This window comes from Chiroxiphia lanceolata, chromosome 9, assembly GCF_009829145.1.
Source record: "Chiroxiphia lanceolata isolate bChiLan1 chromosome 9, bChiLan1.pri, whole genome shotgun sequence".
NCBI classification, from domain to species: domain Eukaryota; kingdom Metazoa; phylum Chordata; class Aves; order Passeriformes; family Pipridae; genus Chiroxiphia; species Chiroxiphia lanceolata.
This window is the reverse complement of record NC_045645.1, coordinates 31170280-31191945: the sequence shown is the minus strand read 5'-3', so window position 1 is coordinate 31191945 and position 21666 is coordinate 31170280. Positions and strand designations below refer to the sequence as shown.

The 21666-nt window shown below is 40.6% G+C and overlaps 1 protein-coding gene across 8 annotated transcripts in view; it reads right to left on the bottom strand.

Annotated features, from left to right (window-relative positions):
- The window catches only part of RABGAP1L (RAB GTPase activating protein 1 like), a 225841-nt gene extending 204495 nt beyond the window's left edge, over positions 1-21346 (bottom strand). The window contains exons 1-4 of one of the 8 annotated variants that reach the window (XM_032697201.1): positions 21267-21346; positions 20569-20692; positions 2248-2415; positions 819-1008 (exon numbers count right to left, since the gene is read on the bottom strand). In XM_032697201.1, the coding sequence (XP_032553092.1) occupies positions 819-1008; positions 2248-2382 (325 nt within the window). In that variant the 5' untranslated portion in view covers positions 2383-2415; positions 20569-20692; positions 21267-21346. Of the gene's footprint in view, positions 1-818; positions 1009-2247; positions 2416-5939; positions 5955-19697; positions 19714-20353; positions 20531-20568; positions 20693-21266 lie in introns of those variants that run through there. The other 7 variants (XM_032697204.1, XM_032697202.1, XM_032697206.1 and 4 more) reach the window with 7 other exon arrangements.
- Positions 21347-21666: the final 320 nt, after the last annotated feature.

Below are 21666 nucleotides of genomic sequence, written 5' to 3'. Positions count from 1 at the left end.
ATTAAGAGATGGGTGTTTCCATTTCACATAAACTGACTATCTTATTCTACCACAAAACCTTCTTTCTTTTATTTACCAAGAGGTGCTGTGGGAATTACCTAACAGAATATCACAGAAGTGTTCTGCATGCTGCTGAGGTAAAAAAAATTCTAATTCAAGGCACACAGAGATGGCCAGAGCCTTGTTTTCCTAATATATGTAATGGAATATATATGTTTTATATTGTACCTTTATACATATATATATATATATATATATATATATATATATATATATACGCACATCAATATATTTTACATAAAATATATACAATATAGTTTACCTAAAAAGCTTTAACTCCTTTCTTTTTCACCAAAACTTCAAACACCAGAAAAGTACCACAGTAATTCCTACATCGAATCCAAATCTGGCCTTACTGCTACCTGGCTACAGGAGCAGAGCTGAACAGGTTCAGCTCAGGGTGTATTTCATTCGCAGGCAGCATTGCCAGTGAACGCTGCCCTGAAAATTCTGGTTCCCCGGCAGCAGCAGCTCCACCTCAACTATCACTGTCATCCATTCAGCAAATCATATGATCCTTAGTTCCAATTCATCCAGGGCTGAAGACAAAATGAAAATTATCAACCAGAGCAGCACAGAGCATCAATCTGATGATAATCTATTCCCATCTATAATCCTCAACTAATAAGAAGAGGAAGTCCCAGTAGAATTTTGGAATGAAGCTCCAGAAAGCTTTATATTTGTTTTAAGGTTAACTTGAAAGTGCACAAAGAAAACCTTGCCTTGTGTGACTAAAGGGGGAAGCATCCAGGCAATACCTGTTGTAGAAGGGTCCAAAACAAGGTGCAGAGATGGTGGGTTTGCCTGCCCTGCTGGGCCATCTGCAGCGGCCTGGCCACTGCCATCACTGCAACCTTCCTGGAGAGCATAGACATTTTGGTTCTTCTCAGAATCCCTCAGAATCTCTTCCATTGCCTTCTCCAACTGATCATCTCCATTGGAAAATACCTGCAAGCACAAGGAAATTTTTAAAGGTATCTGTAGTTTTATTTTCACTGTTATTTTTCAAACATACAGTCTTGCTCATGGCAAAAGTTAAGAAACTTTGTTGAATGAGACAACGCACTAAGAATCAACAACATTAAGTCAAATACAATCCAGTGTCACATCCCATTACATATAATGCTCATGTTCTCACTGCTAATCCAACAACCATCCATCGGACAACTACAGACCTCTCTTAGAATAACTGCTTTGTGTACTTAGATCCTCCATTCAGAGTAAAGGCCAGACTTTGCTATAGATTAAAGAAAATTTTACTTTCTTAGTAACATCCAGTGCATTTCAGTTGTTTCTGCAATTGTCCCCCAAATAGGAGGGGTGCAAGTCTAAGGAAAGGGCAAAACAATGTCAAGACATCTCCCTAGGGAAAAAAAAAATGCAGCCTTTCACAAGAACCAGTTTTTCAGACAAAGGAAAACGATGGCCAAGGCTGCATCATGGATTCTGCCTCCAGGTCACCTGCCCCTTTCAGGACTAAAGAAGCAGCCAGTGTTCAATACAGACAGAAATCATGGCTGTAAATAACTCCCAAACAGCTCTGCTGTGACAAACCAAGTCATTACTGTCATTTCAAGGGGAACAAATTTCTGTTGTTCCAAGCAGACCAAACCCAGTAAATCAGCTACTCCAACTCAAGTGGAGAAATGTATAATTAACCAATCAGCTGCCATCCAAGTGCTAAAATATTCTGCTGTTTAGAGGTTTAGAGGTTTTAAAAAAGGTCTTAGTCATGCCTAAAGTAGCACTAAGCAGGAAAACTAAATTAAAAACTAAAACCCAAGACCCTCTGTGGTCTAGTCCTATGAAGTCTAATTTCATACTTTTGAGATAACAGCATTCAGAGTCTCTGATCCCTAAATAAAGAATATTTCTCAAGCTTTAAAGCAAACCTCATTCTTTGAAAAGAACTTTTTAGTCCTTTACTAATATACAAATCCACAGAATACACACAAAGCTGATCCCTGAAGAAGTTATTAAAAGAAACCTCAACTGCCACTTTTGGACAGATTTGCTTAATCCGAGCTGTTAATGTCATTGGGAATGAGCAAGGACAAAAATCACAGTCTCAGAGTCTCCTCAAGCACACACAAGTATCTTTAATTAAATATTCAAAAGAAGTTGCAATCTTTTGATCAATACAAATCTTGCTACATATTTAAAAAAAAATAAAAAATCATAGCAAACCTTTAGTTGAGGTTTTTCATCTTTTCCAGAGGTGTCCTCAGGTTGCTGATGAACCAAGACAAATTCTTCATTAATTAACGGGGATACAGTTTCAGGAATCCTACTGGCTTTGCTAAATGATGTTTTGACTTCCATCTCAGGTCAGTATTCTCCTCCTGCCACCAGAAACTAATAAAGAAGGAAAAATGTTCAATAATGAGTTTTGAAGTTGCACACTATAGGTTAATAGATGTAACATGAAGTTATTGTGGATTAATATAACACTTAAAATTATATTACCGTATTTACTATATTCCCCGAACTCTGATTTCATTGGTATAAGGAACCTGATGATTTTTATGGTAGTGTTTAAAAATCCTATGATTTAACAGCAATGGCAGTTATCTCAGTGTATCAATAACAAAGGAGGAAGTTCACCTCAGAGCTTTCACTTCCCGTTTTTAATCTTCCCGAGTCTGCTGCCTCCCCAGTTCTTGCCCTTGGCTCTCCCTCATACAGGGTATGTTCCTTACTCAAGAGTACCACAGATCATGTGAACATACAGATTTCCAAAATCTGCACACCAAAGCGTACACTCTCCGCATAAAATCACATTTAGCAATTGATTATGTCAGGGGCTTTTACTGTCCTTTAGGTCTCCAGATGATGAAGTCAAAAGTGACACCACCCCACAATCACCTCCTTCTCGGCAAATTTCCCTGAAACCACGTGCAACAGTTAAAATTAACCACACCACTTAAAAAAAAGAATAAACACAAACCACAACAAAATTGTAAGTACAAGTTTTCCCTTGTCTACATAACAAAAAATAAATGTAGAAACAAAGGAAAAGAGCAAAATAGTCAGCCTCGAAATTACATGTTCATAGAAAAACACAGAACTGAAACGATTCTGAGCACTCCAGCATGGGGACAGCTCCTGTAGATATCCACCAAATAAAGGCAGTATCACCTACACTAACTCAGAATGTCTTTCCTGATTCCTTAGGTTGAGCCTCACCCTGCCCTTCCCAGCAGCACCACAAAGCAGAACTGTGCCACCTTTGCTCCTCTTATGGTTCCAAACCACCCAGTGATGAAGGAAAGGATGGTAATTTAGGTCCAGCTATAGGGAACCACAAAAACAGAATGTAAAATAAAAGCCGTGCATGTTCCCCCCAGTCTGAGCAGGTGTTACGCATGTAAGCCATGAGAGAAAGTTTAGCAATTTCAAACCACAAGACAGGTGTGACAACCACACAACTTTCAATACCATAATATTTTCTATCATTTTTGAAACTGCAGTTCCGAGTGAGGGAATTACACGTGGAAATCCCAGAATAACTGAAGAACTCAAGTCCTTCAGATAACTGCCTTGTATGGCAGAAGAACTCACTAGAAGAGTCACCTTAAAAGAAAGCCACTAAACAACAGCTACAATATTCAGAGAGTGGTTACAAATTTGGATCAGCAGGTTAGCACAGCCTGATGTCTTTCATATCTCCAGACTAAGCATGAACTCACAAGCAGGAATATTTTCCTGACAGATGACATAATCTGAGCTCCACCCAAACCTGGGTACTGGATTCACCACTGGAGTGAATCTTTTTAAAGCATCTTCACCTCAAAGACCTTCCTGGCACAAGAAAGACAAAGTTTTAATGCACAAGATTTTAAGTATGTTATAAACAGTTTACTTTTTAACAAATGTTGTGAAAACATTGCTGAAGAGTTTGTTTGCAATAAACAAGTCAGCTCAACAATATAAGCTGGTTCTACTATATTAATTATCAAAGCCAAGTGCAGGCTGCAGACATGAGTGTATCACCAGATCTTCTTTCTGCAATGAAGTAAGAGCCACCAGGCACACTGTGAACTATGAAATGTCTTCTGTAGCAGCAGTTCAATAACAAAACTGGGGAAAATGTACCATTTGCAAAGCCAAAGGAAATTATGACAATGCAACTAGAGAAACACACTGAGAGACACAATATTTGTTCTTGTCCTATGCGGGTAAAGGCAGTGTAAGAGAATTCTTACCTCTCAAATTCTAATCTGAAAGACAAAGGAAATATTATAAACCTTACACGACTACAAGCTCCTCATTCAGATCAGATCCTTAAAAAGCATATCAGACACATTCCTGCAATTACTGCTGAGTTACAAGGCCTTTAATTTCTTGAAGAGTGTACTCCAAGCCTGCCTTTCCAACCAGCTTAAACCAACACAGTGCAGACACAAATCTTTTTCCATACAGCTGAATAAATTAGCACCTCAAAACCCTGAATTTCAGCCTATCACTGTGGACTACTCCCACCTGCCACCAAGTGTTACTCTCTGAATGCCCTGTCTCCCACTGCAGTACAAACAAAGCCACTTTAGTTTCAGTTTAGCAGTAGAACACGAACACAAACCGGTCAGGCATTCAGGAAAAGCTTTATACACCATATTTTATGATCAGTCTTCAAACAAAAGTAGATTTTAATGCCAGAGACAAATTAGAGTACCAAAAATCATGAACGAGTCATTTTTTCAAATTAAACAACTTCAACTCTGATGTGAACTTTACTCAATTGTATAACTGTGAGTCTCATGAAGACTATTGAGATTCACACCACCTTAAGTAGTAAGCTACTTAAAGAGAAACATTTTCTATATTTTCATTATAAAGCCACATGATCTAACACTACAGTAAACGCTTCTGAGGAAAAGCAGTAAAAAGAATAAAAACTTCTCTGAAATAATCACACATTAAGGTTATTTGAGGAAGGGGGAGAGAAGAACATCTGAAGGGGGTTTCTTATCCGTTAGAAACAAGAAGAGAGACACACACACATATTCTGGACTTTCCAGTCACCTCCAGTCATTGGATGGTTTCTGTCATTCCCCTTTTGTCATTTGCTTTAGTCCTGTTGGATGACTTACTCCTTTTCTACTCATTCCTGAGTTATGTACTTCAACTCCCCTTTTCCTACAAATGTTAAGAACTAACAACAGTGTCAACTATTACACACGTACAAAATCTAAGAACAGACTCCTACTACTAAACTCAAACATGTCTCATCTTTTTAATCATCCTTTCTGATGAAAACCTTAAAGCTAAGAACTTAAGAAATTATTTCCGATGGCATCAATCAGAACGTACAGACAGTTGTACAGTCAGGTCAGGTTTATTCCCTGAAGGCAGCAGCAGCCCATCCTGGTGCTGAAGGCTGGCTCAGAATCCTGAGGAAAGGGGTTTGGCCTTTGTTTTACCAGTTTAAAGTTTCTGGGAGGGCAGCAACCAGCAGAGAGGGGCTGAGTCAGGGACAGGAAAGGCAGCAGTGCACGTCAGCTACCTCAGCCCCAAGCCCAGTGCCACAGTTTAAGCTGTTAGTGTAGTTTAGTTCCAAATGAAAAATACAGCCTCTGTTCTGCCAGCACTGCTCAGGCTGAAACCTCAGAGCAGATGGTACCTTCCCAAACCACCAGAGCCAGGAGTCAGACCTGCTTCTCCAGCAACGCCTTCAGAAAGATGATGACAAATTGTGCTGTGAAAGTTCTCTCCACAGTGGGAGACACTGGGAAGGAGGTGCTACTACAGCAAGGAATAATTGCTACAAAAGAAGGACCTTGAACAGTCCTGCTACTTCCTGGAGAGAAGAGAACTTTCCTCCATACTTTGGTGAACAACATCACAGAAAAAAAATAAATCAGAAACCCAGCAGTAAATACACAGGAGGAAATTCTTCTAAACTCAGTCAAGTAAACCCTATGATAAAAAGATAAAAATTTTTAAAAGTAACAGTTTCAGAAAAGGTTTTCTGACAGAAGGGTTTTTGAGATACAAAGAAACTAATCAGACATAGTTTTAAAAGAGGGTGTGTGGGGGAGGGCTGTGTGAATCTTGCTCCAAAAAAAATATCTTCAGCTGTAGGGATAATACAGTGACTGAAAAAAAGCAGGTACTTTTCTAGTGAGCTTTATTATGTAGTTTTGGTCAAGTCAGTCTGTCTGATGTACATCAGTTCCAAGTGTTTTGCTTATACAAAGTCCTGAATAAAAGCCATACTACTTGGAACACTTGGAATATAGGTGTTTTGGGACCAGTGACCAGAACTTGCTACACCCATGTACGGTACTAAGCTTTAAAAGGCTCAAATCCAGCAGCTTCCTCACTTCATTCCAGAATAGCATCCCAGGTTCACTGTAGCTCCCTTTACAGCGTAGCCTAAGTGGTTGAAGAGCAGGAGGAGGTGAAGAACAATGATCCTGGAAGATCCAGGTGGATTCAGCACTGCATCAGAGTAAGGGACACGAGACAGAAATGCTCCTGATTCCTTCCCTCCATAACCCTTCCATGTATTTCACATTGAATCCAGACTGGCAAAAACACATCCCATAGAGAATACAAGCAGGTAGGGATGGATGCCCAAGGCACTGCTGGCAACACATGGCCAGGAAAATGAATCAAAGGTCGAGCCACTGGCTTTCCAAAAGGAAAACGTTTTTCACACCTGCTCAGATTCAAAAACTCTCTCATCAAACTGGTCGCCAAAAGTAAATATCAATTCTTAGATGAATCAGTCTTCTGAAGCAGCTAACAGACACTTTTGTGTTTACTCCGAGTTTCTGTTCAATAAATATTCCAAAGTTACTGCTCAGGTTTACTGTTGGTTTGGGGTGGGAAGATATCGATTTTGTTTCAGCATTATAACCACCCAAAAAAATATAAACTGTAGAGCTATGAAAAGACAACAAACAAGGAAGATAAATGTTTATCTATTTTCAGTAAGCAAAGAAACATGTTTGGAAAAGAAGCTTCTTGCCTGCTTGAAAGAAGGCAATCAAGAACAGGCTAATTCATACTTTCTTTTATCAAACAAAATCAGGTCCTGTATTACACAGGCTTTCAAAGTCGTGCAGTTTGATTGCTAATCTCAAACCACAGAAAAAACACTGGGAAATAAGTTCTACCTATTTTCAGAACTCAGGTTCCTCAAGAGAATCTGTGGGACCTTCCTGAGGAGGAAGGTCCAACAGTTATGCAGAAATTCATCTTCTGATAAGAGAAGTCTGAAGGAGAAATACATGCCAAAGAGCATAGTTTATTCCCATTTTTGAGCTCCAGGATCAAGGGCATGACAGCAAAACGAGCACTGAACTAACGGATGCTGCAGTCCCAGACACCCAGTGACTCAGAGCTGGAGATCACTGCAGTGATGTGGTGACAACAGGACCTCAGGGCACAGAAAGCCAGACAGACACCGACAGCTCCACACATGCCAACTCCCAGAACTGAGGGCTCAGCCACAGCATCCTCCTTCAAATGTGTCAAACCTGGGCATTCCCCTGGCCCCACCCCAGCACCTCATATCTTTAACGAGGGACACCATCCCCACAAAGCCAGGCGTGCTGCAAACACACACAGCTTTACCTTTGCCAGGCTTCTTCACTGACAGACTGAACACCCTCAGCAAATTTCATATTACACTGGATGTTGAGGCCCCAAAACCTTCTTCTCTAGTGGACACATATGCAGAAGAAAACCCTGGGTGTCATCAAATCAGTTTGTTTAAATCCCCCTGACAACAATAGCAATTTTATCTCTAATCTCAACTTCTCTTTGTGTAATCTTTATATAACCAACTGTCTCTATGTTCATGCTAACTAGTTTTATGACCCATAAGTTGTTTCCCCCAGTGTCTTAACTCTGGCAGTGCCAGACTATGTAAAGGAAAAAACCAAACAACACTTTATTTGGCTTATCGATTCTATTTCCCAGGATTAAAATCAACTTAATACCAAGCCATCTCACTATATTTTAAAATACATACACATATATGTATATAAAAATCCTTATTTCCAGGAAAGCACTGTTAAGAACAAAAGTCTTTCTGAAATTAAAAAAAAAAAACAACCACACAAAAAAACTCAACGCACAAAAATAAAGCAAAAAAACAGCTAGAAAGTAATCATTAACTTGTTTTGGCAACCCTGTCTCCTCTGAGAAAGCAAACCTCCACTATGTGGAGCAAATAATTAGTCCTCTCATAAATGGCAAACTGCTTGGAATTGTTATACTGGGTGCCTGGATACAGAGTTTTTTCCAGACTCTTTTTACACGTCAATCTCATAGCCAAGGAATAACAATATAAGGAAAACAAAACCAAAAGAGAACTACACAAACAAGAAAATGCCTGTTTCTCCTCCAAAAACATACTGTACCTGCATCTCCTCAAATAAATGATAAGCAGCAGTTGTCAAACACATCTCAGGGTGAATAATGAGACATTTATTGTAAAGGAGAAAACCAGCTTTCCTGACTTGAATCTCTGGGTTACACATAAGCCACTGAAGCACTTAAAAATTACGCACTCATAGCTTGGAGTTGCTTGAAGGAAAAAATACTGCTTTTATTTATCTTAAACTTAGGATCACCAAGGTGATGAACCCCTCCAGAGGGGGGGGCATGTGCTTGGTACTGAACTGGAGCACACAACTCTACTTATTCCCTTCCAAAGAGTACAACTTAGAAATAACTGTAAATAAGAAGGCTTCTGCTACTCTAGAGATGTTACTTCATGTGTATCCTATTAATAAAAAATTACACTTCATACATCAAGTTCTAGCAAATAGGTTTACTCATTTAAGCAGTAGGTCATTCTGTCTCAAGGAAAAAGCAAACAATGCAAATAAAGCAACTTTAATACACCTTCACAGTTTCCCTGACATCAACTAAACACCAACACTTCAGCTTGGAATTAGTTTTCGTCTTTGGAAAATATCAAGTAGCAACTAGGAGTACCAATTTTTCATGGCTGGAGTTGGATAAACTTGAGTTTCTTATTTTTCTTCCACTGCTGCATGATGCTTGCAGGCAGCATTCAAACTGAAACCCATCATCAGCCAAGTCACTGAACTGCACAGTCACTCACTCAAAAACATAATGACCTATTTCCAGAGGAAAAAAGCAGAAGCATAACACAATCCTTGCTTTAAGGAGATTATTTAATGATTTATTCCCTCACTGTAAAAATAACAGTGTTGGTCTAACGCAGTCAATGCAACAACTTCTCTCCGTTAAATATATTGACTATTTCAAAGAGGTGTTTTCTCCACTAGCTATCATTTCCAGAAATAATTCCATGATGTAAGGCACAGGAGACCATATGGAGCAGCAGTGTGACACAAGGCAGCAGTGATCCTCGGTGCCAGTCCCTGTCCTTGCCACACAAGTGCCTCCCACAGCGTCATTTCCGAGGCCAGCGAAGCGCACCAGAAATCCTGATCCACTGCCCAGCACCGATCACCTTCGGAGTCAGGAAAATCCTTGTTCCTCAAAGCCAGGACTGGAAATTATGACAATTGTTACTTTGAGGTTCGTAGATTTAACTTGAGATCACAATGTTTTGTTCCTAAGCTCAGAAGGCACCTTTGTAGCATCAACCACAGACAGTGTTCCCCAAAAGCTGCTCCCCTGCAGTGACTGTAGGATGTACCAGACAACAGTTCATACTCCTTTCTCATCTCATTTCCTTTAGATATTTTTCTTAATCTTAAGTCTTTCATTCTAATAGTTGTCAAAGGCAATCATGAGTTGTAAATGAGTAACAACACCAGACTCTGGTTTTTTACAATTCAGACAGATTTTCCAAAATTGCAAGGACTGTGAGTTTTGATTTGACAGCCATCTAGACTTCTACTGCTGTTTTATCAAAACTGTCATTTCAACAGTGTCCCCAACACTTTGTAAGCAAGAAAAATATTTCTTTTTTAATATGAAACAAAGCCAAGCTTCTTGGTAAAAAGAAAATACTCCCGCATATGTTAAAAACAAATACTTCCACACACATTTAAAATAAATACTTTCACATACATTTAAAACCCTAAGATTTTATACTGTCACTTGAACTTAAATATTTAGATATAATAAGAAAAGTTGGAGTGAGAAATCACAGTTAAAGACCAAACAAGGTTCTACCTGAACATTCAGGTCCCCATTAAAAGGCTTCCCAATCTAAAATCTTCTAGAAACTGGTATGAGCTGTGCATGTGAAAGCTTCTGGAAGACACACATCGAGGAATAATGTGGACCTTCCTTAAAAGGTTTTTAAGGATCCTTAAAAATCTCTTTTCTTTAAAAGAGATTTATTATTTTTAAAAGACAGTGTGTTGAGATGATTTCTCTGTGTGATCAACTTCACTAATCAAATTATTCCAAATTCATTCTGTAATTCAAGGAAGAACTACGGCTTGGAAAGGTGGTATGAAAGAAATCAGCTGACCCCTACAGAAAAACTTGCTCATTCAATTAATAAACAATTAAGAATATTTTATAATTCTAACCTAAAAAAAATATTTGACCTAAAGGAAGTATCCCTCAAAGCTGCATGAGCAAGTGTCTGAAAAAGTTACACAAAGAAAGATGTTTGCATTGCATTACCTGCAGTTACCATCCAATTCACACCCAAGGATGTGTATAATCTCACACTTGATTTTTTTTAGGAAATGCTATGCATAGTGTTACCTTCCAAAAATATTTCACATCAGACCCTGAAAAGCTCAAATACCTCTTAAGCTCAATATTTCCTCCCCAGACTGCCTGAGAAGGTGAACAGGAAAGAGAACGCATGAGCCCTTTTTCCAAGACACAATTTCTTTTCCTTTCACCCCAGACATCCAAAATGATCAGAATTTATTTCTTCTCCTAAAGGATTAAAGAAAAAACTGGCTTTAAAAAAAACAACAAACACATGTAATCAAAAGACAGGTCTGATCTTTTGATCACTCTGTTTTACATCCTTGTTTTAAAAACTCCTTGAAGCTGCTACAAGCACATTTTAAGGTATTACAGAAAAGATCCGTAAAAAGCCACTTTCAATTAATGAATACAAGATAGGGTTACAAAAATAAATTAATCTGGGGCTGCCAAAAAATTTTGTTTGTTTGTTTTTGCAGCTTTTCTCTAGTAATCAAACTTGGTACATAGAATTGCTTTAAAGGACAAACTCTATGCTAAAAGCATCTCAACATAAAAATTTTTTAGAACCTTCTTAGGATGAAACTATCCCTGGGTTCAAAGAAAAAGCAGCTCAATTTTTTAATATTTTTTTAATAAATAAACTTAGACTCTGGGCCAGATTACCATTATGTAGATCTTATGTACCTCATTTATTAAATTGAGTGAGTCTCGTGGATTATTTTTGGTGTAAGCCTCAGGTTAATCTAGAGCAGCCTATAAAAAAAAAAAAATCACAGAATAAGCTCTTGCTGCAGAAATACATCTCGCATAATACAACATGGTTGCTTATATAATAACTGCAGAAATCGTTCAAAAAATACAGCAGAACTCCCATTCGTTTCCTTGATGCAATTTTCTTGTCTCAGATTAGCCAGGAATCATGAACAAGCATCTGTCTGCTGAGACAGACTATCTAGAGTAGCTTGAATTCTAAGTGTTATTTCTAGTTTGATAAATTCACCTGATTGCATAAAACAAGAAAACCTGAGAAGCCCAAAATATGTGATTGCTATACCTTTCTTCTTTTTTTTCATTAATCACAGTCTCTCAAAGTGTCAGCTTCCCAAATACAGCCACACTGTACTATCAGTTTCAACTAAACGATGTGTGGTTTTCATTAAATGCAGATGTGAAAACTTACTGTCAATGTTTACATTCTGAATACTTCCCCAAAACATTTTTACTTCTGGAAACAAAGAGAGGAAGTTACAGGCAGCTAATCTAAAACAAAAAATTCACAGAAATGCAAAGCAGTAGGAAAGGTCATGCTCTAAGAAGTGGTTATACAAGCCTTTCCTCACCACAGCCATGTTTTTATCAGTGTTAAGTCATGAAGTCCTTAAACACAGCGCAAGCTACCAAAAATGTCAAATACAGCTGAGAGATTGCAACTCCCAAAGGCAGAATGTCCTCATCAGCCTCAGGACCAAAGTGGGCAATGCTGTCCCCCCACAGGAACAAACCCATGGAATAAGCAAAGCCTTTTCAATACAGGAATCCAAACCCAGCAGCAGCATCCCACCTCTCATCCAGGTGAGAGCCTGTGCAAAATCACTAGGAGGCTGTTCAGAAGCCCCAGGCAAACCCAGGATAGGAACTGCACATCTGGAATGGGATCATGGCACCTCACAGGGATTTTCTGGGAACTGCACAGAACAACACAAGCACTTCTTCCATACTCCCCAGTGAGACCCCAGGAGTTCATTTACTGCCAGAAAGAACAAAAAGCAGGATCACAGAAGCCAGGGAGAGAAACCGGGAGGGAGGGCTGGAACAAGGATCACTTGATTTCTGTGGCTACTGTCAAAAGCTCAATACTAAACCACACTCCAGTCTGACTTTCTGATGTTTCAATATGATGAAAGAAAAGGAGAATCAGAAAGGGGAAGCTAGAAAGGGTCAAAGGCAAATTAACACTACGATTATGGAGAACTTCCAAGTTCACGTTACTGTTTTGGAACTTGCCAAAGTATTTTCTTGGACATCTGGATCAACTCTTTCCATGCTTCCCTCACAGTTTTTATACATCCCTACAGCAATAAACAGTAATAATTAACATTCAAAACAATGTAAAAATCAGTCAATGACTTCATTCCTTACTCCTGTTTCCTCAAAATCACTTAACTGTTATCTCCAAGAAGAATTCTAGCTACTAGCTCTTTATTTCTTATAAATTTATAGCGCCAATACTAATTCTTAATAATTAGGATCAAGTATAACTGGGTTAAAAATACCTTTTTATGATACAAGTGTGAGCAAACACAAACTCTGCCTCCATGAACAGAAGGGATCAGCATCTCCAAGGCCCAGTCTTCACTACATTCGAGTTTTACTCCCAAAACAACTGGGGGCACACACAAACCGTCTCTTTCAACTCCACTGCTGTTTTGCAAACAAACAGTTCAAGTGAAGAGAAAATGTTGGTACTTACAAGCCACAGATATTCAGTAGTATCTGGAAGACGCAGGAGGTGAAGAAGTCCCTAAAAAAAGCTGCAACTCTTCCCACCTTTCTCTGCACAACAATGAACCAAACCCAGCACTGGGCACAGCTGCTTCTGCAGCGCTGCCACCACCAGTTACTTGAGACTTCTCTTCAAAATAACAGGAAATAATGAAAGTATACTCCAGTGGAACGAAATTAAACAAAGGGTTCACAGAATGGGATAAAAAAAAAAAATCCATTTTCTGCCACATGCATTTCAGATGGCTCAGTCTAAATCGTATAGTCTTGGTTTTTCAGTAACATCTAATTTAAAAAAACCAAGTTCCTATGGAAAAAATATCAGCTTGCAGCATACAAACTCTTAATAAAGGGAAACACATCAATATCTTATTTAAATACAAAGGAAAACCCTCCAGTTTTAGCCAGCCATTGAATTTGTCCACCTACGTCTAAAAAATTCTGTACCTTGTATTTTTTATCTAAACACACACACAGACAATACATTAGATTAAGAATATTTGCATTTTATTTTCACACTGAGTTGACTGCAAAGGCCTGAAAAGGCAGAGCACAGCCTTCATCATAAGTAAAAATTCGAGGGGAAGAATAAAGAGTGAGAAAAAAGAGAGAAAAATAACACATTTTTTTATTGTAACATATTTGTTAAAATACAAATATGTATACACAATACACAAATATGTGTATTGGAACAGATCTGTGGATCTCAGCAAAATCATTTTGTCTAATTTCAGAAAAAAACCCACAATATTTTGCATACACAGTAGAAGCATGCATTAAAACCATCTTAATTATTATGCTGAAACAGCAGATAACAAGACTCTAGATTTCTGCAAAGTGCAGTAATCAAGTCAAAATATCTAAATTGAATTACTTTGAACTGTTTTCCACTGGAGGAACTTCAGAAAGTGCAGATGGCTACAGAATTTATAACCAAAACATCCAAAACTACCTGAAGATAGGACACACTTACCCCACTGTGAGGCCCTAACACCACAGGTGTCAATGCACTGAACCCAAAACCAGGGTGTTCAACGTAACTACTTTTAAAATAAACCCTGTGGGGAGCAGGGAAGGGGATGCATTTCTGGTTGAGACAGAAACCAATTTACAAGGAAAGGATCTATTTCCCTAAAGAGTGGTAAAGATTATCAAAATTAACTAAACAATTAGTTCACGCTGAAAGTCAATCCTTCAGATGAGATTCTCGGACAGAGAATCTCTCACTCTTTTTCCTTCCAAAAGGAAAGATAAAGTCATATTCATGGACAGCTGCAACACAACAGCATCTGCAATTTGCTTTCTACCAAAAAAAAATCTGGTTGTGTGACTTAAGGTACAGACAACAGATATGACCTAATAAGAAAGGTCAGCTATACCTGAACTGAAAGCACAGCTGCTTAACTGAGCTCAGCATCTTGAAAGTCCAAAGGTTTAAGAACCACTTATAACTGACAAGAAGTGTCAAGAGTATTCCCTAACTACTAAGGAATTGTCCTCTGGAAACTTATAGCAGCACACCTTGTAATACGAAACTTGCCATATAGAGGTTTTGATGATGAAAGAACAAATAACTAACTAACTAACTAACTAAATAAATATACACACACACAGAACGTAAGAGATATACCAAGAGCTGTATTTATTTGCCTGCAAGAGAAGACCAGGGATTGATCATGAATGGTTACCCAAAACTGCTTCCTTTCATTAAAGGAATTACTACTCCACAAGTTTGACAGCAAGTGCTGAGAAAGGACTTTGTTGTCAGTCACATTCACGCTGGTTCCACTCCTCACATGTGTCACTGATCTATATGATGCAAACTATTTCACCTCTAAGCCCAAGAGTAACCATATTCAGCCATTTAGCAAATGGCCTTCAAGATCCACTCTTAAATTCAGTCACTCACTGAAATCCTGTTCTGACAATTTACTGCTTCTTAAAAACACCTTTCACTTTTTTCTGCCCTTTGACCTTTTCTCTCCTAGCTAGAAATCATCTGGGAGATACTATGAATTTGGGCAATTAAGCCAGGAAGTTGTCTCCCATCGTTAGTAATGAGGTTCACTGTTTAAGAGTCTGCCAGTAGCCCCATGCAAAATGAAAGTTCATATCTGAAAGGCAAATGTGCAGACTGATTTTACCATTAATTACTGTAGTTATGGAGCACTGTTTTGCATAAAAATGTAACTCCACTTGAATATCTTTCTGCTATATTAGAAACCAACTCAGAACTCCCAGTCATGCTAAAAAGCTTATATTTAGTCCAAACAGATACCAAAGCCCTGTTTGGAAAGGACAGCCACACCAGTGACTGTAATCAAAGGTTTACCTCGGTACCACTGTCACCAGAACACCACAAACCCCAATACAAACACTAGTTAGGGAACTGCAGGCAGCATCAGGTACATGCTGACAGTTTATACCAACCAAGAACTTTGTTCCAGATTCTTTATACAGATTGTAACTCAAGAACTCATTCCCTTATTTTTCTTCAATAAAAAAATGCTTCAATTTCCAAAATTTTGGTTTATTCCAATGATTTCTAAATTGGATTTATGCAACAACCAAAAAAATTACATTAATCCCAACTGAAAGCACTTAGATACAGACTGCATTAAGTACACCCATCTTGCTGCTAAATATCAACACCTCCTTTTCAACTACAATGCACAAAAAGGGAAGGGCACACACTGAAGCTCCAAATTTCTACTTGGAGTTAATTATTTTAGTGATGAAAAAAAAAGGAAAAGAAAAGATGTGTGGTTTGTTTTTCTCATTGTTTGTCTCCTTGGCACCAAAGTACAACTTGCACTCGACATCTCAGGCAGGACTCACCCCTTATCACAAGAACCTGATAATGCTTGCTCTTGCTAGGGGGAAGTGACATCTTTGATTTCCTGCTGAGTTAGAATCACTTATTAACCACAACTTCAACCAATTTTGAAGTTTTACACATTTACAGATACAAAACTTTTGGTCTCTGCTTCAGAAGCACCCAGGAGGCAGATGCAGGAGAGGCTGCCCAAGAGGAACCCAGAGGCACAGGCTGGGTGTGCAAGGATGGCATTAGGAAAAATCAACATCCATCTGGAGCTAAAACTGACACAACAGTGTAGTGGTAGCAGAAAGCCTAAGGAAGAACCTCTCTCTGTTCAGTGGGACAGGGGACCTGGTGACAAAGCACATGGAAAAGGCTGACATACTCAGACCTTTTTTACCCCAGTTTTCATTGTAAGGTCCACTCACAAGCCCCCCAGGCCCCTGAGCCCAGCAGCAGATTTTGCTGGAGTAAAGAATTACCTCCAAGGGAGGAAGATGAAGCTTGGAAGCACTTCAAGAAATTCTACAGAAGCAGATGGGATGTACCTAAGAATCCTGAGGGAGCTTGGCCAACGTCATTGAGATACCACACTACCACTTTTTTAAAGGCCATGAGACTGGGAGAGGTTTCTTCTGACCGGAAAAAAGGCAAACATCACACCCAACTTCAAGAAGAGCAAAGAGGAGGATCCAGGCAACTACACATCAGCCAGCCTAACCTAAGTCCATGAGAGGATTATGGAGCAAATTCTTCTGGAAGCTATCCCTATCCAAGAAGGTGATGGGGAATAACTGGCATGGATTTGCCGAGGGCAAACGATGCTTGATGGACACAAGAGCTTACTGCAAGGAGACAACTGGCTTAGCAGATGATGGAAGAGCACTGGATACAGGAGGCCACTAACAACAGTATCCCACAGTATCCCGACAGCCAAACTGGTGAGACAGGCACTGGGTAAGTGAACAATAAGGTGTTCAGGAATTTGACTGGACTGCCGGGCTGAAGGAACAGGCATCAGCAGTGCCAGGTCCAGTACAAGCAGTTACAGTCACATCTCCTGAGCATCACCACTGAAACCACCAGGACCATCCCAGGTCTCCATTAATCACCTGGATGACGGGACAGGGTGCATCCTCAGCAAGTTTCCAGTGACACCAAACCAGGGGAGTGGTCAGGGCTCCTATTCAGAGGGGCTGGGACAGGCTGGAGAAAGGCACTGGCAAGACCTCGTGAAGTTCAACAAAGGCAAGTGCCTGGTCAGCAACAGAACAACCTCCTGTGACAAGATGGGCTGGACACGACCCAGATAAAACATGACTTCTGCAGAAAAGAACCTGGAGATCCCAGCAGGCAAAACTGAAAACAAGTCAGCAGTAAAGGCAGCTGAGCACAGCCTGCGCTGTTTGCAGGAGTGCAGGCAAGGCTCAGCCTGTGAGCCTGTGTTTGCAGTGCTGTGCCCAGTTTGGGCTCCCTGGTACAGCACTGACACGGACACTCTGCAGCACGTCCAGTTGGCCGAGCTGGGCAGGTGGCAGGAGCACATGGTGTACAGGGAGGGGTTGTGGGGCTGACTTTGTTCAGTCTGGGCAAGAAAAGAGCTCTGAAGAATCCTTTTTGCTATCAGCTCTCTCATGGAAGGGCACAGAAGAGAGACCTGGACTCTTGGGATGGTGCACCATGACACGACAAGAGACAACAGACACAAGCCAGAAAGTAAATTCCAACTAGTTTAAAGGAGGGAGGAAAAATCACTGTAACTGCTGTCAAATGTAAAAACAGATTGCCTAGAAAGGTGCTAAAGGGTGGACCAACCTTATCTACATTACTCTTGCTTTAGTAGGGATCTGGATAAGATGACTTCCAGAAGCCCCTTTCAACAGAAATTATTCTATTTCAAGAATTTATTATTTCATCTGCCTGTGATTCTATTTCACAAACTTTCCTTCAGCATTTTTGCATCAGGTTTATTACTTTTATTCACATATTTTAAAACTTCAGTTCTCCTGGACATACAGTAAGCCTACATCTAAGTTTGGTACACAGAAATGTAAATACCTCTTATCTATTTGCCCTCAGAACTTTTTCCCTTTGTACTGCTGTGCTTCCCCAACAACCAGGGAACATGTTTTCAGCATCAGGACAATTCTGCACTTCTAAGCTTACTTGATCTAAAAAACTCACACCTTTTTCAATATCCTGACTCAGGATACTGGGGTGTTTAGAGTAGGATACTGGGGTGTTTAGATGGGGCTGTGCCCCATCTCACTTTGTGGCAAAAACTATGTTTTTCTCTGTCCAAAGACTTTTGTCCCTGCTACTATTTCCAAAGAGTAAGAAAAATTCCACCAAGCACACAATATAATAGACATTTTCCACGAGGGCCTCACTCATCTTTCAGAGTGATCTATTTAACTAAGCAGGTTTTGGAACCCAACTGATGTATTTATCTCCTGCTTACAAAAAGTCACACCTAACAAACTACTTTTTCAGCTTCACAAAGTCCCCTCTGGGAACACTTCTGATATTAAAATTAAATAAACACCTTAAAAGCCACAGAGGTGTTTTTTAATAATCTATGCATTGGTTTTGTTTCTTTTTAAAGTTAGGAATACAAGAACAAGGTGAAATAAGTAGTTTTCAAGCTCTTTACAATAATGGTTCCTTTAACAGCTGTACCAAAAAAAAAGGGTAAGACTGAGGCTGGAACAAACTGCCGAAGTTATGAATCTCAAAAAACACGTCTTATCAAAATATGCTTGAAAACAACTTAACCTCCACTAAAAGGACACCTTCAGAGCTTCAGGAAGCTCTATGTTAGTACTCAAAAGGTGCATTTTAATTGTCACTTAATAGATCAAGATTAAAATTCATGGGAAGAGGCTGAGAGCTATTACAGGAACGATTAGGGAAGCTGGTGGTCCAAAGAGAAAACAATCCTGCAGTGGTGCATTTCCACACATTTTTGCATCCTACTGGTTAAAAGCACTGCCTTTTTTTTCTTTTAATAATACCAAGATCAAAAGTGCCAATAAAATATATCAGTCCACAGGGGGCAAAAAATGGGTATAATCCAATGACAAATTCATCTAGACTGGAAATCAGAATGTGTGTAATTACTAAGGTCAGTCATGTCTGAAATAGCCTTCCAATTATAGCAGAGGTAATAGCAATATACAACTCATTACTTTTAAATTAGAGCTCAATAAATTTAAAAAAACCCTCAAAATGCCCAGACCACTCCTTGAAATTAATGATTCACAAAAAAGTTTAGAGACAAGAAAGGATAGGCAAAGGAGAACAAAGAAAACCACAGCAACTTCTGTGGACTCTTGGAAGAAAAACAGAGATACAGTGGTGGCTCTTAAGTCCATTTAATTTTGACGAGAGTAAGTAAAAAATGACACTAAGGCCTCATAATCAAAGTCAGTACTGGCAGAAAAAAAAAAAAAGAGCTCCTACCACCCTTATTATCATTGCTACCTTCACCACAAGCAGCTTAAGTCAATCAAAAACACAAGGTGGCTTATTTTAGCAGCAGTGTCTTCTGCTGTTAACTTACTGACCATAAAATGAGGACCCAGCTGGGGCAGGAAGTTGTTCTAACCAAAGAATACCTCAGAGAGGAAAAGAAAAAAAGAAATAAAAGTACTACTTTTTGACCAGATTAGTTCTCTTAACTCACCTCCTGGAAGACCTTTTGATGACAGAAGAGAATGGGCAGCCACAACTCAGACTGTCTTCAAATGTTAGGGAGTACACCAGGAACACAGAAAGCCATGTACTAACATTAAATCTTAATAAGTGAATCACTTTTTAAAGGACCGAAAGCTGTTTTTAACCAAACAATACATTTCACTGTAACCATCTTAAGGCGAACACTGCAGAGCACCCCCAAATAACTCTCGAATTTAGCTTCAATTCTTAGTCAATTTGTGCTTGCTGTAACTGTATTTACAGTCTTTTCAAGTTTAAACTGCAAACTAACCTCTTAATCATATCACAACATCTAATCCACAAACACAGTTGGCTACAACCCTACTTAAAACCTAGGCACAGGCATGACTTGCAGAACTAACCTTAAACCCCTAGTAAACCGTCATAAGATGAGCTGAGTCAGTCCCAGGACACTTAGGATTTTGGTCCATATCAGAGAGATTTAGTTAAATAAAGCCACGGTACCTTTCCTGAAATTAAAGGGATGAGCAAATGTTGCCTGTAACGTCACAAAGGTCTCTCTCTGGAAATGGAAAGCACAGCTGGCCTCCCCAAAGTTCTAGCAGAAAACCAACATGATTGTGAGACTAGAGCTTGATAGTGACAGAAAAAAGCAACGCTTACCTAAGCAAACTATTTCTTACTTGTTGCTGGATTTTTCTCAGCCTTGAAGAGCTGACACTTAAAATCTTTTTTTTTTTCCCCCACTCCTAAGCAAAAGGATGGATGCACACACGCAGGCAGCTGTGAAATGTGGCAGGTTATGACTATCAAAACCAGGCAGCTTCAACAGCACAGCTCTGGAAGTTACAGCAGAAACAAAGTACATAGGAACTCACACACGAGGAAATTCTCCGAAATTCACCATTCAGGTGGTTTCAGCAGGTTTTCAATTATTTTTATCTCAAGACAAGGACTTTTGTACCGGCTCACGGTTAGGGAGAGACGAACTGTGGAAGGGGGCTGGAAGAAAAAATATAGATAGAAAAAAAACCAAAATAAAAACAAACCAACAAACAAAAAAAAAATCAAAACAAACCAAAACAAGACGTGGTAGACGGCACAGATTTAGGACAGCAGTTTGCTAGTTTGGGCTCTTGGGAAGTGACTTCACTTTTCCCGAGGAGGAGGAGGTAGGCAGATGAGCATTTCCACGGCGCTCTCCCTTCCCTCACCACGAAAACAACTTTATTTTTCGAACCCCGCACTCCGCTCCGGCTTCGCTGCTCCCGGAGCGGCGCCGCTCCAGGGCACTCCCCACACACACATCCAAAACACACAAACAGGGCACACCGCGAGGCAGCGGTACCATCGCCCGCGCCCCCGCCTCCCTCCGCCGTCCTGAGGGCCCGGAACCACCGCAGGTCAGCGGCCGCTGTCACCCGTCACACGGGGCGGGCCGGAGGATCCCTCTTCCCCCGCACCGGGGCTCCTGAGGGAGAGGCGACCTCCCCGCCTCGGCCCCTCACGTACCACCCCCCACCCCGTTCCCCTCGCCCCGGCAGGGCAGGCCTGAGGCGGCGTTCCCGTGGCTCACCGGAGCAGCCGAGCCGCGCTCCCCGCGCCGCCGCCGCCGCCGCCGCCACCGCCACCGCCACCTCCAGCCCGGCGGGGCCGCGCAGCCGCCTCAGGGCCGGGACAGCGCCGGCCACACTCCAGCGGAGGGCAGGGGCGGCCGGGTGCGCGCGCACGGCCAGGGGCGGGAGCGAGGGAGGGGCGGCCCCGCCTTCAGCCGGGGGTGCCGCGGAGTGGGGGCAGCGCCTGTCGGCCCCGAGGGGGTGTTGGAGTCTTGTGCGTCCCCCGGGAGTGCCCCCTCTGGAACACGGAACCGTGGAATCACGGGATGGTTTGGCTTGGAAGGGACCTTGAAGACCACCTCGATTCACCCCCTGTCATGGGCAGGGACACGTTCCACTAGCTCAGGTTGCTCCAAGACC